This window comes from Polypterus senegalus, chromosome 2, assembly GCF_016835505.1.
Source record: "Polypterus senegalus isolate Bchr_013 chromosome 2, ASM1683550v1, whole genome shotgun sequence".
NCBI lineage: Eukaryota > Metazoa > Chordata > Cladistia > Polypteriformes > Polypteridae > Polypterus > Polypterus senegalus.
In genome coordinates, this window is record NC_053155.1 from 235823222 (window position 1) to 235842961 (window position 19740).

Sequence of the window (19740 nt, forward strand, 5' to 3'; positions counted from 1 at the left end):
AGAGGTGGGTAAGGAGAACAAGGAGAAGAAGCTGATTCCATTTTTTAATTATTAAATTAGATATATGATGAAATTGCTGTTCTTTTTTTCATTTCTTAACTAAAACTAAGCAATTTTATTCATTTTTTCTAACTCACTTATTTAAATTAAGTGTGGGGAAACCAGCAGAATCAAAAAATAAATACAATAAAAAAATAAGTAATCGATTGACACCATAATTTACAAATGGTCCTTTTATCTTTGACTTTGTTATAATTACATTATATGAGATTTACTAAGAAATATTATATCAGCTGAACTGAAAAACTTAACATAAAGCATGTCAACTGTTGTAACACTGACACAAGAAAAAAAAACAAAAAACAAGCAGCACGTTACCAGAGGGGCTTCTCCAATGTGTACATGGGTCTTTTGCTTGGCTTCGCATAACTGCCGTAGGTGTAGTATTACCAGCTCATTCTCCTCTTGATCACTACTTGCTTTCATTTTCTTAAAAAGGAAGAAAAGTAAACTCATCAGTTTTAGCCATACTGAACTATTATTTTCCTTGTTTTTAATAAACTCAAAAATCCAGCTACTCCAAGGTTTCCTCCAGTTTTCCAAAAACAAGCAGGTTTTGTTAACTGGTAACTTTAAATTGGGTGTGTACCAGAATCAACCCTTTGATGAACAGGTAATGTACTGAAACCATTTTCCTTTCTGAATTAATAACCACAGTTCAAAATTTTTAAACCAATAAAATTAATTTTGATTATGAAGAAGATAAAATATTCAATATTCACCATCAAAACAGTTTGCTGGTTATCCTTAAGGTTCTAAGCAAAGTAAATTCAGATATAATCATCAACTTGTAAATTTAATTGAAACCACACAAGCCCAACTGAATCACAGACAACCAGAGCACAGACTTCTTTATTTTTATACACATCAATCAAAAAAAATCTAAAACTGCCATTTAAAAATAGGCAAAGTTACATGACACTAAAAACTTTAATGCAACAAGAAAGCAAGCTGGTTAAACCAAGCTAAGCATCTTCAATTTAAAACTGAACTAGGCAAAACCAGGAAAGATAAAATTCAATATCTTATTACACAGGGAGAACATGCAAACTCCACACAGGGAGGATATATATATATATATATATATACACAATATATCCTCCCTGCGTGGAGTTTGCATGTTCTCCCCGTGTCTGCATGGGTCTTCTCCGAGTGGTCCAGTTTCCTCCCACAGTCCAAAGATATGCAGATGCACTGGCAATCCTAAATTCTCCCTAGTCTGTGTGCCCTGCGGTGGGCTGGCACCCTGCCGGGGTTTGTTGCTGCTGTGCGCCCTGTGTTGGCTGGGATTGGCTCCAGCAGACCCCCGTGACTCTGTGTTAGGATAGATAGCGGGGTAGATAATGGATGGTTGGATATATATAATGTATTTAAATATAAATTTTATATATGGCTTCAACTAGTGATTAATGTGCTAATGGCTTAGTTGATTTTTTTTCTTTTTATTAAATGTTAAACTGGCATTTTTAAAAATCCAAAGTTTGTGCAAAAGTGCAAGCATTTTATTTAGTAATTAAAGAGTTTTTCTCCTAACACAATGCTCCAATTTATACCAAATTCATGAAAATCTGTAAACATCTTTTATAAAGAAGTAGATGCTTATATATCTGAACTTAATGTCAAATTACAGCAAATCAAAATTGGCAGATTTAATCTTATTTTTTCTGTATTCTGCTGAGCACTAGAAGATCCACACAGATAATAATTTTTTCAAAAGAATTATTAGTCTTTTGTAATGGGATTATGATTAAGACACAACTAATCCTTTTCAAGATGCATCAGTTTACTTTGTTCTTGCAATGTTTTTTTGAAACTGTCACATAAACTCATTCCAGTTTACAGTATGAATGAATTATCCACTTCATTCAACAAATTGAACAAATCAGTTCTAAAGCCTTCAACAAAAAAGAGAGCTGTTTGCCAGTTAAAATATTTGTTTTGCACACTGAACATCACTAGCTTATACAACTAGAAAATAATGAGGAGTGACATTTGACTTTACTTTATGTTAGAAAACACCAACCTGCTTGATGTTATTAGAATTCTTTTACAACATAAAGATAAAGTACATTTTTTTTTCTTTTTTTAAATTAGGGAAAATGTAGGTGGAGATTTTTCTTTAGAATCAGAAAGTGAGCTGGTGGGGTCAAATTAACCAGCATATTTGAGATTTTGAGTCTAATGCCTTGGATCACACAATCTCAGTTCAAAATAATTACTGCCTTACCTCATCCTGCTTTTCCAAAAAAACAGAGAAAGCATACATTAATTAATACTATAATCAGTGATTTAAATTACAGCCATGGCCAAATGTTTTGAGATATAATATTAAATATTAATTTTCTCAAAGTTTGCTGCTTCAGCATTTTTAGATCTTTTTGTCAGATGTTTCTATGGTATACTGAAGTATAATTACAAGCACTTCATAAGTTTCAAACACTTGTATTGACAATTAAATTAAGTTTAATTTATTAATCCCTTCTTTTTCAAGACCTCTGCAATTCACCCTAGAATGTTGTCAATCAACTTTTGGGCCAAATAATGACATTTCTGCATAATCAATGCTTGGAATTTGTGGGTTTTTGTTTGTCCACCTGCCTCTTGAGAATTGACCACACGTTCTCAATGGGATTAAGGTCTGGGGAGTTTCCTGGCCACTGACCCAAAATTTCTCTGTTTTGTTTCCTGAGCCACTTAGTCGTCACTTTTGCCTTACGGCATGGTGCTCCATTATTCTGGAAAAGGCATTGTTTGTCACCAAACTGTTCTTGGATGGTTGGGAGAAGTTGCTCTTGGAGGATGTTTTGGTACCATTCTTTATTCAAGGCTCAGAATCGGGGCACCACCAGTGCAGAGTTTGCTCAGGAATGGCAGAAGGCAGGTGTGAGTGTATCTGCACGCACACCAAAGTGAAGACTTCTGGAGAATGATCTAGTGACAAGAAGGGCAGCAAATAATTGTGCCAAGACAAGTTGCAGAGGTCTTGAAAAAGAAGGGCCAACACTGCAAATATTGACTCTTTGCATAAACTTAATGGAATTGTCAATAAACTCCTTTGAAACGTATGAAATGCTTGTAATTATACTTCAGTATACCATAGGAACATCTGACAAAAAGATCTAAAAACACTGAAGCAGCACACTTTGTGAAAATTTAGATTTGTGTCACTCTCAAAACTTTTGGCCCCGGCTATAGTTAAAAATGAAGTATTTTAAAATAGATAACAGAACTCTCCACACTTCTAATTAGAGAGAAATGCCCTTGGTATTTTAAAAATAGGACTATTCCTATTACTAAGGCACAGCTCAAATCTGTACAGGAAATGTAGACAGTTAGCATTAAGCAAGTATTTAATTGTATATTGCTTAAAATGCAACATAAAGTTTAAAATTTAAAACTTAAATACTGCCTTAGAAATCAAACGATAAAATAGTCCTAGATGCATTAATTAATAATTTGCAGTAGTTATTGGAAGTATATTTAGCTAAATGACAGTGATTTTGTAGTTTCCCAATAAGCACTTTTATATGTATGTATGTGGTATAGTTATATCTTTGTATTGCAAAGACCTGTTTTTATCTAAAAGCAAGATGTAAACAAATTCATTGCAATGGGTGTTTCAATCCAAAGAAAATATATAAATATATAAACAAGCAATACCAAAGAGTGGTGTTAGAAACTAACTGTAACACTACCTCTAGTGCTTCCTTTAATCTGAATGTCAGACCAGGAATGGCTGGGGCCCCAAATCCAGCTCTTTCCTGTTGGATGTTAGTTTTCCTCTACACCCACCTATCTGTGAATATTGCTAAGCAGTCACATGATGAGGGAAGGGGAAAAAACAGAGGGTCAGAGGGGGTCCTTTGCTTGAGCATACACTTCACTTGTATCAGTCACTGTCCAGCACTCCCCTATGATTAGTAATTTAGTTAAACTGTTCTGATTTTAATCGTTACTTTGTTTTTCTTATTTTTGAGTTGGCCTAGTGATCTCTTGCCAACTCATACTGAATAAGGACAATTAATTTCCTGAACCTGTGAGAACTAACCCTGGATAGGACACCAATGACAAAGAACAGTAAAAAGTAAACACACAGGCAAACAAACAGTTGGCTCAGTTTTGTTTCATGTGTACACCCATGTAGTTAAGATGCAAAACTAACTGTAAAAAAGTAAAAGGGAAAAACAGAGAAAAAGGGGAAAGATTAAAAACTGCACACTGCCCAATTAGATTTAAAAAGAATTAGCTAACATTGTTCTGCTTGTTGACAAAGTCACAAGTCATACAGATATTGTCATGAGAATGGGAAAGACGCCATATAAATAAATTGTATTATTATCATCATCAAAATGTAGATAAGATATTCACAAAAAATTATATTCACTCATATATACATTAATACAATTTCACAACTGAAGACAGCTACAAATCTAGTCTGCTGGCACTATGAAACAACAAAACTCACTACTGCATCCCCAGTATCAAGAATGTACAGTGCAATATTAAATCAGCACGTGTCACTGTTTTCTACAGTATGTATATGCATACATTAATTGGCCTTTATTGGTATGGCATTTAAATTTAAGTGTAGAATCATCACCTAATTTATACAAATTCAAAACAGAGTGTAACTTCACGACATGTTCCCTCAAGGGTGTCATTCTTGACATGCCCATACCAAAGAATTTGATGTGTGTACTAATAAAATGCATTGCTTTTTCAATCCCAAAGACCATGTATACAACTGACACAATAATTTAATAGAAAAAAAATGTTAGGAGGGCAGAACTGTTTGCGTGTTACTGCCTTGAAACAAGAAGTGCTTGGTGCTCCCTGCATGAAGTTTAAATATTTTCCTCCCATCCATGTGCTCCTGTTCCCTACCACAGTTCAAAACATGTAGAGTAGGTGAATTGGCAATGTGACATTGCTTTGAATAAGCAGGTCTAAAAAACAGATGAAACATAATAAGAAAAAAAAAAAGACTGACACAAGAAGTACTAATCCCATTGCTGCTCACTGACTGTCATACAAAGGGAACCATCTGATTGTCCAACTGTGGGAGTCTCAAAGTTGTTAAAATGAATTTATTTATTTAAACAATTCATTCTTGCTCTCATTTTATCAGATCACCAAAATGTTTAATGGGCTCAACTGATATTAGTATTCCCTCTATTAATCATTTTTATTTCCAAGATTTTTATATATTTACAATCTTTGTGAAGTTACAGTGCTTGTTTGCTGGTTGCTTCAACAGTACAACATTTGATACAGGATTCTCAACAGCAGTGCTAATATTTGTGATGTGCAATTTGGAGGTAAACATACAATGCATTTTATTATTAGACTAGCCAAATACCCGCGCTTCGCAGCGGAGAAATATTGTGTTAAAGAAGTAATGAAAATAGAAAAGGAAACATTTTAATAATAACGTAACGTGATTGACAATGTAATTGTGTTGTCATTGTCATGAGTGTTGCTGGCATATATATATATATATATATATATATATATATATATATATATATATATATATATACACACACACACACACATATAAACATATATATACACACATACACATATACTGTATATAGATACATATATATATATATATATATACACACACAGACACACACATATATCTACATATATATGCATATACATATCTACATATATATATATACATATATATATACATATCTACATATATATATATATAATTAGGGGTGGGACTCGATTAAAAAAATTAATCTAATTAATTAGAGGCTGTGTAATTAAATAATCTTCATTAATCGAATGTAAGCACACATGAAAATTTGCCCCAAATCGCAAATGTTGTTTTTTAATTTAAAAGGGTTTTAGTGGGCGACAGAATCAAATACAGTAATCCCTCCTCCATCGCGGGGGTTGCATTCCAGACCCCCCCGCGACAGGTGAAAATCCGCGAAGTAGAAACCATATGTTTCTATGGTTATTTTTATAATTTTTAAGCCCTTGTAAACTCTCCCACACTGTTTATAAATATTACCCGCAGAGTTATACAGCATAATCCCTTTGTATTCTCTTAGATATTAGGTAAGATTCATTGAAATTATGTATATAAACACACTGTTTATATACAGTAAAACCTAAATATTATTTTAAAGATATTGAGTGTCTCCGATATCACGTTACATCCATTACGATAGACATGCCACCAGCAATAAATATGTACAATGCAACAAAAATAGTATACAGTAAATGTGTGTGTGTACAGTGACACTAAACGTACGTACATGTACTAAGTACTGTAAGTAGAAAATTAATTATGGTTACTCACCAACAATGACACGATGACTTGTCCGATAACAATGAGTTTTATTTTACTGCACAACAAAGGAGAGTGTTACAGTTCTTAAAAAGTAGCCACTTCAGGCAATTGTGTAGCACTGCCGTTGTTCTTCTTCTGGCAGTCTTCAATCCAAATCCCTAAAGCAGATTCCATCCAGACTACTGCCTTATTACATCCACTTACAACTTGTTTTGCACCCAGGTTAAAAGGATACTGCGGCCGTAGATCTTATATTCCTTTCCTACTTTTTAAATAAAAAGAATCGTAGCCTTCAACAAATCCAAAACGCTTACCTTTTCGCAATCGTTAACATCTTCCGCTTATGCTTGGGCACGCCCCCTGAAGCAGTAGCAGATCGTTTTGGAGCCATAATGAAGGGCTTGACTATGCACAAAGATAAACACAAAAGAGCACAAAAGTTAACTCTTTACACAGCGAAACACGTTGAATGAGCGAGACGAGACTTCCTTGTTAACACTGCATTCAGCAAGCAGGAACTTAACTGTGTGCTCTGATTGGTTAGCTTCTCAGTCATCCGCCAATAGCGTCCCTTGTATGAAATCAACTGGGCAAACCAACTGAGGAAGCATGTACAGGAAGTAAAAGACACATTGCCCGAGAACCCGCTAAAAATCCGCTATATATTTAGTTATGCTTTCATATAAAATCCGCGATAGAGCGAAACCGCGAAAGTCAAAGCGCGATATAGCGAGGGATTACTGTAATAGACATGGACAGGAATATTGTAAACTCAAGCTGTTTTAATTTCTGAAAAAAAAAAAGCATTTAAACTGCATTTCATTTCAAAACAGAAACAAAAATATGATCCCTGGCTAAAATTGGGCAGACTTAAAAATAAATTGGTATTTTAAGTACATTTTCAGAATGGTATTGTCTTTAAATAATAACAAAAATTTCAACATTAAAGTGAAGTTTTTCTTCTTAAAAAAATAAGGCAAGAAACATAAAAGGTAATTTGACCAGCCTCACCTTTAAACTGTGAGTAACCTTAGCCAAAATTATTTTGTACATTAGGTTAAAACAGTGTGATCATTGAACATTTTGTAATTAGATGTACAGTAATTAGAATTACTAACAGTCACGGAAGTCCAATGATCCCCAGTAAGAGCCACAAAGTCCGCTTTCTGTAATGCATCTAATTTTGCATGCTTTTTAATGTCATAAAGCTGTTGAATTTTACTTGAAATACTCTAACTGTAGCATATTTTATAACCCCCTATCTTCCACCACTGTTAGTGGTCTACAGTCCAAAGCAATGTATTTTGCGAGAGAATTTGTAAGTTTGACCGATGTTGACTTACTAATTTTGGTCCTGAAGCCAGTCATTTCATGAGGTTTGGGCTGCTGACACCTTTTGTTGGTACTCAAACCCGTACTGCTAGTGCTAACAGCATACACAGTTTCTGTGCTCGCTGTAACATGTTTTGCATTTAGATGGAACCGTAAGGTTGAAGTGCCTCGGTGGTATGCAAACTCATTTTTGCACAGTTTGCACCAAACCACGGTTTTATCAAAGCTTTTGTCGGGTAGTCTTTTGAAATGAAATTTGCCTCTGATCAGTGCTAGCAACGCGCTTTCTTCCGACTCTTACATGGTTGTAGCTCTGATGTGTGCATCAATGTAATTGATGTACCAGGAAATCATGCATTGACAAAAGTTACCCTTTGCTTGGAATGCAAAGTGTGATTAAATGCGTTATTTTTTTAACACGTTATGGAGTACATGCAGCAAAGCTTCTCAGCTGTGCTTGTGCTAAGAAAAGGAAACATTTTAAAAATAACGTAACATGATTGTCAATGTAATAGTTTTGTGACAATTATGACTGTTGCTGTCATCAAGGATTTCATTATTATTATTTCTTTTAATCAGGTTCGTATTTGGACAGTGTGCACAAAACCACGCTTTTATCAAGGCTTCCGTCGGGTAGTCTTTTGAAATGAAATTTCCCTCCGATCAGTCCTAGAAACGCGCTTTCTTCCGACTCTTACATTTTTGTAGGTCTGATGTGTGCATCAATGTAATCGATGTACCAGGAAATCATTCATTGACAAAGTTACCCTTTGCTTGGAATGCAAAGTGTGATTAAATGCGTTATTTTTTTTTAACGCGTTATGGAGTACATGCATCAAAGCTTCTCAGCTGTGCTTGTGCTAAGAAAAGGAAACATTTTAAAAATAACGTAACATGATTGTCAATGTAATAGTCTTGTCACCGTTATGAGTGTTGCTGTCATCAAGGATTTGATTAGCATTATTTTTTCAATCAGGTTCATATTTGGAGGACGTGTTGTGTTCAAGTTAATTCCGTGTTTGTCAACCGTTGCAAAGATAACAGGTTTCATTCATCGAAGTGTTCACCACCCAAATCGGAACTCGTGAATGTAAGATGTTCAACAGGCATTCCCGGTAGTAAGTTGTGGAAATTGCCTGTGAATATTTAGCGGCAGTGTTTCTATTGGATTGCCGCTGACGGACGGCCTTATATGGGCAGGCACTAAATTACATGGGAGGCGTAATTCCGCCTCCCACGGCCATCAAGCAGACATTTATTATAGTATATGGACGAAAAAATAGGTTCCAGTTATGACCATTACGCATAGAATTTCGAAATGAAACCTGCCAACTTTTGTAAGTAAGCTGTAAGGAATGAGCCTGCCAAATTTCAGCCTTCTACCCAAACGGGAAGTTGGAGAATTAGTGACGTTTGGAAAATTCAATATGGCGGCTGACAGTGGCGTCATTCCACTGAAATAAGTACGTACATCGGTTTTGGTTAGCTCAGGGAAGCCACCTACCAAATTTCGTGAAGATGGGGTCAGCCTTCTACCTACACGGGAAGTTTGAAAATTGGTGACGTTGGAAAGTTCAATATGGCGGCCGACACTGGCGTCATACCATCGAAATAAGTAAGTACATCGGTTTCGGTTAGCGCAGGGAAGCCACCGACCAAATTTCGTGAAGATGGGGCCATAAATAAGAAAGTTCAACATAGCGGACGTTGTCAACCGTTATCGACCATTATGACCGTTATGTGTAGAATTTCGAAATGAAACTTGCTTAACTTTTGTAAGTAAGCTGTAAGGAATAAGCCTCCAAATTTCAGCCTTCTACCTACATGGGAAGTTGGAGAATTAGTGATGAGTCAGTGAGTCAGTCAGTCAGTGAGGGCTTTGCCTTTTATTATTATAGATAGCAAAATACCTGCGCTTCGCAGCGGAGAAGTAGTGTGTTAAAGAAGTTATGAAAAAGAAAACATTTTAAAAATAACATAACATGATTGTCAATGTAATTGTTTTGTCACTGTTATGAGTGTTGCTGTCATATATAAATATAAATATATATCTATATATATATATATCTATATATATATATATCTATCTATATATATATCTATATCTATATATCTATATACATATATATACACATACATACACACACACATATACATATATACATATACACATACATACAGATAAACATACATATATACACACATACATATATATATATATACACATACATACATGCACACACACACATATTTTATATATATATATATATATATATATATATATATACACACAGACACATATATATCTATACTAATGAAAGGCAAAGCCCTCACTTACTCACTCACTCATCACTAATTCTCCAACTTCCATTGTGGGTGGAAGGCTGAAATTTGTCAGGCTCATTCCTTACAGCTTACTTACAAAAGTTGGGCAGGTTTCATTTCGAAATTCTACGCGTAATGGTCATAACTGGAACCTATTTTTCTCCATATACTGTAATGGAGTTCAGCTCGATGGCCATGGGGGGGGGCGGAGTTTCGTGTGACATCATCACGCCTCCCACGTAATCACGTGAACTGTCTGTGAGCGCAGTACATAGAAAACAAGGAAGAGCTCCAAAAAGCGCTGAAGAAAACATGCATTATACAATTGAGAAGGCAGCGAAACAATAAGAAACAAGCGAGTGACACATACAAGCATATTCATAAGTGCAGCTACTGCGAAAACAAAGCACGGTGTAAACCGTAAGTTTAAATTAAGTTTATATACATGCTCCCATTGCCGGTTGTCATGCACAGTGACGCACACAAGAAACATGCATTATACAATTGAGAAAGCAGCGAAACAATAAGAAGCGAGCAAGTGACACATACGAGTATATTCATAAGTGCAGCTACTGCGGAAACAAAGCACGGTGTAAACCGTAAGTTTAAATTAAGTTTATAGACACGCTTCCACTGCCGTTTGTCATGCACAGTGACGCATACAAGCATATTCATGACTGCAGCTAATCCGGAAACAAAGCACAGTGTAAACCTAAAGTTTAAATTAAGTTCATAGACAGGCTGCCGCTGGCATTTGTCATGCCCACGACTAATACGGGATACAAGTTTAATGAGAGGACGTAGGATATAAACGAGAGTTTTGATCACTTTGTAACTAAGTTAAAATTGCTGGTGAAGATAACCTTTTTAAACTGAGGGAAAATATACCAATAACTATCTGTTAAGGATCTCTTTGTATACCACGTTGTCAGTTCAGCACTCTGGTTGTAATATGACCAAGCTGTGCACTGAGTTTACTTTTGAGAATGCAACATATAGTTGTCCAGGAGAAAAGCAATGTTGCCTCAAATCAATGGCAACCTTTTGTAGGGTCTGTCCCTGAGACTTATTAATTGTCATCGTGAAGCAGAGCCTTACTGGAAATTTGAGGCATTTGAATTGAAATGGGAGATCAGAGGGTATAACGGTGATGCGAGGAATACATTCAGAGTGTAGCGCTCTGCTGTTTTTTTGTGTAGCTGCCTTCACACAGCTTCCCCGCTGCTTTTATAAACGAACGCCATACAAGGCCGTCGTTTCTCCTTGCTTCGCAGTTCTGTACTGTTTTATTGTTCGTTTATTACGATTGCTAGTTTTGATAGTTATTGTGTAGCTATTTGAGACTTACTTTACTGTTCAGGTACCCATTTCCTTTATTTAATCCGTGGCTTGTATGCTATTTTTTGTTTGTTTATTACGATTATAGATATTTATTGATTCCCTTCTTTAGCTGACTGCCTGCTCATATAAGGCGCCCCGCTGGTTTTTTGTGAAGCAGACTTTACACAGCTTCTCCGCTGTTTTATAAACGAACGACATATAAGGCCATCCTTTTTCCTTGCTTCAGCAAGGAAACTGCCTTTTTATTTAATCCACGGGTTCTCCGCTGTTTTATTGTTCATTTATTACGATTGTTATAGTTCTCTTTATATAGCACGTTGTCAGTTCAGCACTCCGGTTGTAATATGACGAAGCTGCGCGAGCTCACTCTTCAGAATGCAACGTATAGTTATCTAGGAGAAAAGCAATCTTGCCTGATATCAATGGCAACCTTTTGTAGGGTCTGTTCCTGAGACTTATTACTTGTCATCTCGCAGCAGAGCCTTACTGGAAATTGGAGGCATCTGAATTGAAATGGGAGATCAGAGGGTATAACGGGGATGCGAGGAATACACTGAGTGTGGAGAAACTGTAGAGACTTAATGTGTATTAACTTGTTGATTTTTCTGTGAGTATTTGGTGACAGCGTGACGAAGTTACTTCTGCAAGACCGGGTTAGCTGTGGAGCTCAGCTCGGAGCATATTCTTTTCCTACCTTGTCAATTGTGTAATGCATTTTTTGAACAGGTTTGATGCATGAAAGTGATCACTTTCATCATGCGCTCAGTCAGTTCATGTGAGCTGCTCTCTTGTGTGATGTTGCGATGTCCACGGCTTTATTTAATGTTAGCTAAGACCCGGCACTTAAAAGTTTCTCGCTATAGCAATTTTAACTCCGTTAAACCGTTAACTAAGTCTCATTTATACCTCGTGTCTTCTCATTAAACTTGTATCTCGAAAATAAAATATTCGACGAAGGCATGACAAACGGCAGCGGGAGTGTGTCCATAAACTTAATTTAAACTTACAGTTTACACCGTGCTTTGTTTCCGCAAGTAGCTGCACTTATGAATAAGCTTGTATGCGTTTTTCTTAAGTGCTCTTTGGGAGCTCTTCCTTCTTTTCTACGTACTGCATTCACAGTCAGTTCACGTGATTACGTGATGATGTGACATGCAGCTCCGCCCCCCACGGCCATCGAGCTAAAGTCCATTACAGTATATGGAGAAACATAGGTTCCAGTTATGACCATTACGAGTAAATTTCGAAATGAAACCTGCCCAACTTTTGTCAGAAAGCTGTAAAGAATGAGCCTGCCAAATTTCAGCCTTCTACCTACACGGGAAGTTGGTAAATTAGTGATGAGTGAGTGAGTCAGTGAGGGCTTTGCCTTTTATTAGTATAGTATAGGATAGATAGATAGATAGATAGATAGATAGATAGATAGATAGATAGATAGATAGATAGATAGATAGATAGATAGATAGATAGATAGATAGATAGATAGATAGAAAATTTAGGTACAGGTAGCCAAGGATTATTTCAAGTGAGATAAAAAAAAAATTAAGTACACACTATACAAATAACATTAAACAGTCCGATACAAGAAATGTAGATGGTGAATACATTAATGCCACTGCAATGGGAATTCTGCAAATAATATTACTACCAAAGATATAGATGACACATAATAATAAAGTGAAAGATACTAAAGTGACATAATATTTAAGTAAAAATAAAATAAAGTGACATGGCTTATGCTGACAAACTGTCTAAAGTGACACATTATCAAACAAAGGTTATGCAGTATTGACCAAGTAATGAGATATTGGTTTTAATTCATAGCTAATATGGCTAATATAGCTTATGAGCAAAGAACAAGCATCAGGCCCAGAAATCAACCAACCCACCCCAACCACCCTTCCCCATTTGGGAAGAGTTACAGAGTCTAATGGCTCTGGTGACAAAATATCTTTTGTATCTGTCTGTATTACAGTTCTGTGATAGCAGTCTACCACTAAACAATCTCCTCTGCTAAATTATGGTGGTGTATAATGGGTGACATTCATTGTCCATAACAGACAGCAGCTTCCATAATGTCTTCCTCTTTGCCACTGTCACCAGAAAGTCCATTTCCATGCCAACCACTGATCATGCTCGCCGGACCAGCTTGTGAATACAATCAGCATCTCTCTTTATCAAGCTACCCCGCCAGCACACCACAGCATAAAAGAGAGTATTGGCAACCACTGGCCGGTAAGGTATCTGCAGGAGTTTCTTACAAATGTTAAAGGAGCTCAGCCTGCTCAGAAAATAGGGTTGGCTTTGCCGCTTCCTGAACAGAGCCTTTATATTCTCTGAAGAGTCCAGCCTGTCAATCAACTGCACTCCAAGGGATTTATAGGTTTTGACCCACTCCACATGCATTGTAGAATACATTTCAAAAGTTAATATTGAAAATACTCAACAGAGTTTAACTGCCAGATGGTCAGAAATCAGCTGTTACTGTATGCAGACAGATAAACATCAGTCCACGGTTTATTGGAATTTGTTGTTTAAGGTTTAACATCTATATTCACTGTCCTGCTCCACTCACAGACTGAGGAGATCGTTCCTCTCTCACACTATGCGACTCTTCAATTCCACCCGGGGGAGTAAATGCTAACATTACTCAAAGTTATTGTCTGCTTTTACATGCATTTTTATTACTCTTTAATTTAATATTGTTTTTTGTATCGGTATACTGCTGCTGGATAATGTGAATTTCCCCTTGGGATTAATAAATTATCTGTCTATCTGTCAAAAAACCTGGTACAGGTGAACTTCAAACTAAATCTTTCATTAAAAATGTTTGAACATCATAAAATATTTTGTTTATTTGAATTACTGGATTTTATTTATTACTCTGTGGTAAATTCCTTTGCTCCATTTTTACTATTTGTGGACAGCTCTCAGAATGATCTCTCCACAACAGAAATAAAAGGCAAAAACAAAATAAAAAATGACATTAAAGCAACAAAAATTCCAGAGTCTGAAACAGACAGTAGATTGTTAACTTCAAATCAAGGGTTATTACAAAAACTATAATAATCAAAATAACATGAAAATGAGATGTGTACAAAACTTCTATATTATATAAATAATGTAAATAATGAGCATTTTCAATAGCTTTCTTTTGTCACGTTACATGTACTGAACACATTTCAATGAACACATCCAATGAGCGTATTGCAAGTGCTTCCTCTTGCTATTATAAATAAATATTTAATGATTTATCTTTTAGTTCCAGCATAATGGTTGTTGCATCAGTAATATTTACTTTCCTGCTAACCATATGCTGCGCAGTACCATTTCGGAGGTTGTTGTCATAATGTGTATTTATTAACATTAAGCGAGAACATTCCCTTTTTCATCTGCAATGCCATGTGTAATTAAATAGATTATTGTGTGTTTGAAGTAGTACATTCTGACAGCTGTGGTAGATTTTGGGTTTCCTCGCACCCTTGTACCCTCAGACAACACATCAGGCACCAGATAAAAGTCCAATAATAGAATTTTTATAATACTAATGTGCACAAAGCACCCTCCTCTCCACAGTACTCCAACAAATACACAATAATCAATAAACCAATCCTCCACTCCCAGACGCTTAGTCACCCTGCCTCCCAACTCAGCTCGCCGTCTGGGAGCTCCCACAGTCTTTTTATATCTCCTGACCCGAAGTGTTCCTAATCCCCAGTCCATTTGGCTCTCAATCACTTCCGGGTCAGGTACAAGTTCTTTTCTTCACCCCGGAAGCACGTCATTCCTCTTGTCCACGTGTGCTTCCGGGACGTAGGGAAAATATCCATTACTCCTCCCTGCAGCGTCCCCTAGTGGCCCCCATGGCATCCAGCAGGGCTGTGCATAAAAACTCCATTGTCCATGATGCCCTGCTGGTCTTCTGGGGACCACCATGCTGTAAGGAGGGCTCCACCTGGCGGCTTGGGGATACTGGCAGGGATAAATGGCTGGCCATTCTCCACACAGCTTATTTCAGTCCTCTGATAGTTTTTTACACAGGACAATGTGTGACTTTGTAATGAATGACTGCTCATTCTCCAAAACAAATGTGGCAATATTATTTTTTGGCTGTAGATATGGTTTGTTATAGATGCAGCATCAGTTGTAGTGTCTGTTGGTCCTGGCAATGCTGACACAAACTGGAATGCACTGTGTCGTGCTGTTACAGTAGCTTTTTCCACATGTACTGTAGTGTTCCTTCTTAAAACACACAGTGCACAACTTAGTTGGTTAATTTGTAACAAGTGCCAAGCCATTGTCGTTCATCCTCTTCTCTTCCAACCAGGGCCAACATCATTTACTTTTCACACTTCACTCTGTTGCACTTGTGTCTTCCACAACCTTAACCAACTTCAATTATTTTTCAAGTGGAAACTTTTGAGTTGTGCTCACAGTCTGTTCACAGGGACTCACAGAAAGCAGTTTCCTGATGACTGATTACCACAGTACACTATATAGTCTGTATAGTATTCATCTGTTACATGATTGGTTAAAACATATCCAAAACAAAAACCGGCACTATTTCTTTTTTATGTGGTTGTTGATGCTTTAATAAAATGGAACAGTGGATCGTGCATTCATAAATATTCAAAAGTGCGTGCTCTTCAAAATGACTGATTTCAAAAATTTTGATAAAAACGATCCAATTTAGCAAAATACAATAAAAATTATTCTTTTCAATTATTAATTCAACAAAAAAAGTTGGATGTGCAATATATATACTTTTTGAACCCATTGAAGAATTCAGGTCCAAGTTAGTATTAAGAAACTAGCAGGGCCTGTGTTGCTATCTAATCTCTGTCTTCACATTGTTCTTTCTCGTGTTAGTTTTTGTTATATTTAAAAGTGTCCTGTCTGCTGGTGCTGAATTAAACATTCCTTTCATTTCTTGTTAATCATCCAAAGAAACCTTCAAAAAATTATACTGTTCACTCTTATTAACAAGTTAACAAAATAACACCTCACTAATTTGAAACTGTAAAGCTAATGTTACTTTATAAAATAATGGCTACAATAATAACACCAACTTCACTATGTTAATTATTAGTGTGTACATGTTTGTACACACTGTGTATTAGCCAAACTATTTACCTAAAATTTAAAACTGCTGTTTCTTCCCATTAGTAACAGATAGCTCAAGGTAGGAAAAAGTTAAAATATTTTGAAATTTGCTAGAACTACTACATTCAAATCTTAAATGCAACATAAAAAGCAAAAACATAAAAATCTAAGAAAAATCTTAATGTTATGTTTATTTTTTGCAGAAATTTTCAAGCACAACATCTTGTATTAAATTCTGGGATTATGTCAGAAAAATAAATGTAGTGAAAAATATTTCTCTACCTTTTATTATATTTTATGTATTTTCATATATTTCATTTTAGCGATATAAACATTGACAAGTTTTTCATGCAGCTTTTATCCTTTGTTCTAATGCAATAAATTGATTACCTGCACACGTTCAAATATGTCTGCTTGCTCTTTATCATTCAAAATTGATAGATGTCTCTGTATAATAAGCTTAGCCCTAGGTGGATAGAGACCTAAAACAGAGGAAAAAAAGTTTACAAAAAATGCTAGTGCTTTATTCTTTAATAATGTTTTGCATAATTAATGTATCTTCATAACCAAAAGTGCACCTATTTAAAAATCACACCAGGTTAAAGTGTATACATATTACAGACACAATTCATCTACACATCCATTCATTTTCCACACCTGCTTATCCAGAACAGGATCATGGGATTTAGATCCTAGTGAAATGCAATCTTAAATATACCCAGAATGACAGGATTCTAATGCAACTTAATTTACTTCAGATGTTCTTGTGCAGCTATCCAGTATGTGCTATATTTGAGGCTCTCAAACTGCCCAGAGGCTTGGGAGAGTGTGGGGAGGAGGATACTGAATATCTGTAAAAGACCTAGATTATTTGTTATTTCTTGGTATGAAAAACTTTGCAAAACATTTCACAAAAATAATATAAAAAATAGCATTCACATACTACATAAATAATTTTAAAGCACAGTCTATTCATACTTCCAATTTCTAATGGCACACAAAACTCTAAAACAGAAGTCTCAAAAACATCTCATTAGCGTGTAACAGCAGTCTTTAACTGTTGGCAGGATCTCATGGCGAAGACAGCATTTGGAAACAAAATTAAAACAGAGGCTCATTTTCCCCAACTGTGGTTGACTGTGCAGAAACAGCCTTCCATTGTTTACTACACTTTTGCTACATAGATTTAAATAAACTATTATTTGTTGTTATAATGGCATTAAAAAAAAAAAAAAAACTAATAATAGGGATGGGATTGGAATAGACTTTAGGTTGATTGGTGAATCTATACTTGCAAGTTAGTGAACACTTTAATGTACTGCTTAGGGTTTGTTCCTATTTGGAGTCTGATGCTGCTGGGATATGCTCTCATTTGTTACAATCTTGAAAACAAATTCTTAATTAAATGTAAAAGTAAAGCCCCACATCTGAAGATGACTATATTTCAATTTGCTTCATACCATTGTATACATCATAATTATTGCTTGTTGCAAAATTGGGACTTTCCGTTTGATGTACTTTTTATTTCACTTTCCGTCATTTTCCACTTTGTAAGTTTATTTGGGGTTTATTTAATGTGCTTATTGCTTGCAATTATTAGTCTCCCCTTTCTCTGCGGTAAACTGTTTTTCTATGCACTGGTCCAGTTTCAATTTGTATACTGCTTTTGATGTAAACCCTCCAAAACTTTGTAACGGTACAAGATTATTGATCAATGTGATACATTCAAATCTGTTTAAAGCTAACATTTTTAGAGGATGTGCTTGGAAACAGTGGTCCATGGCACTGTGCCAAGTTTAAATAAATAATCTCACTCCGTAAAGTGTAGACTCTAACTGGGTGTGGGTAGGTGCGCAAATGAACTTTGCTTTGAGGATGGTTGGGGCTGCCTGGCTGATTGTGAAGGTTAGTGCATGTGTCAGTGAAGTGTCTCGGTGATTCCTCGGAGGGCAAGGTGCACTCACACCTGTGCCAGATTGAAACAGTAGTATATGAGTAGAAAGGGATCAAAAAAGGAGAACGAAAGATAAACAGAGAAGGGAGGTTATAGAAAGAAAAGAGAAGCACTCAGGAAGATGGAAGTGCTAGCTAGTGCGAGCAAGAGAGAATGAAAGAGACAAGAGACAGGCCACCATGAGGAGGAGTGTCCTGGATAAAGCATGTGGCAGACACTCAGGGCTGCTGACGAAGATCACTCCGATTGAGCATCTAAGGGAGGTGGAGGGATCAGAAGCTGTGCTGCTTACTGCATAAGTCCGGGATGGCAGCAGGAGTCAGCGTTAAGAGGCTCGGAAAGGGAGCCTTACTGGGATGAACCATAGCCTTTAAGGACCAGAGCCTGTTTCCTGACAGGGAGCCCTGCTGTTGAGCCATGGAGCAGTAAGGACGCTGAACTGACATGGTTTAAGAAGGATGGCTGTGCCTGTCAGCAGGGCATCTTCTCTACTTCAAAGCCTTGTATGGACTGTGCCAGGGCTCATGTTTTTATGGACATCTTCCTGCTCTGTGTGTATTTTTTTAAATGGATTTATTTATGGTTTGTTTTATAACCTCCACCATCTCCTTTTCATTTTAATGGATTACTTATTTATTGAAGACATTGTACTGGACTATTTATATGGACAGTTTGTTGATTGTTTTTAATAAAAGCACTGGAGCACTTATGCATGCATCCTAGCATTGAGTGTTGTGTCCTCATCCGTGGGGTCATCCATCAGGTATGTTACAGGCAGTGTCAGGTTCAAGAGGTTCCTGGAGGGAACTAGGAACTGTGAGGCTTTCCCGTACTGTCACAGTTCTACTGGGTGAAATTATAGTTATACTGCAAAAGTCCCATTATTCAAATAATTATCTGTTTGAAATAGAAAGAATACAGCTTCCTCTAAAATTGTGATTTCAAATGACTATTAGCAAAAGCCAATGTCAGTCACTAGGCAAAGCAGGAAATGATTTAAATCAGGAATCCTTTACTCCTGGACAATTGTATGTGACATGTTCAAGAGTAAGCAGCTCCGGTAAATTAACAATATATAGTCCTGTAATAAATAAATAAATCATAAAAAAGTACATAGTATTTCTGATATATCCTAGGGTTGCTCCACTATCTTACAAAATTTCCCAGGCAAAAGCTAAGTAACGCAGCTTGTACTTGTTTGGTAAATAACATAAACATGAATTTTTACTGCTGGTGCAGGACTTATCATTGTGAATTATTTTTTGGTTCCCATCACACCCTTTAAACAACTTATATAGGGCCGTATGATTTC

The 19740-nt window shown here is 36.2% G+C and overlaps 1 protein-coding gene across 3 annotated transcripts in view; it reads right to left on the bottom strand.

The window, feature by feature from the left end:
- tbc1d4 (TBC1 domain family, member 4) overlaps positions 1–19740 on the bottom strand; it is a 211357-nt gene that overhangs the window by 81422 nt on the left and 110195 nt on the right. For all 3 annotated transcript variants that reach the window (XM_039745342.1, XM_039745341.1, XM_039745343.1), the window contains exons 6-7: positions 16865–16956; positions 379–489 (exon numbers count right to left, since the gene is read on the bottom strand). In XM_039745342.1, coding sequence (XP_039601276.1) covers positions 379–489; positions 16865–16956 — 203 coding nt within the window. The remainder of the gene's footprint in view (positions 1–378; positions 490–16864; positions 16957–19740) is intronic.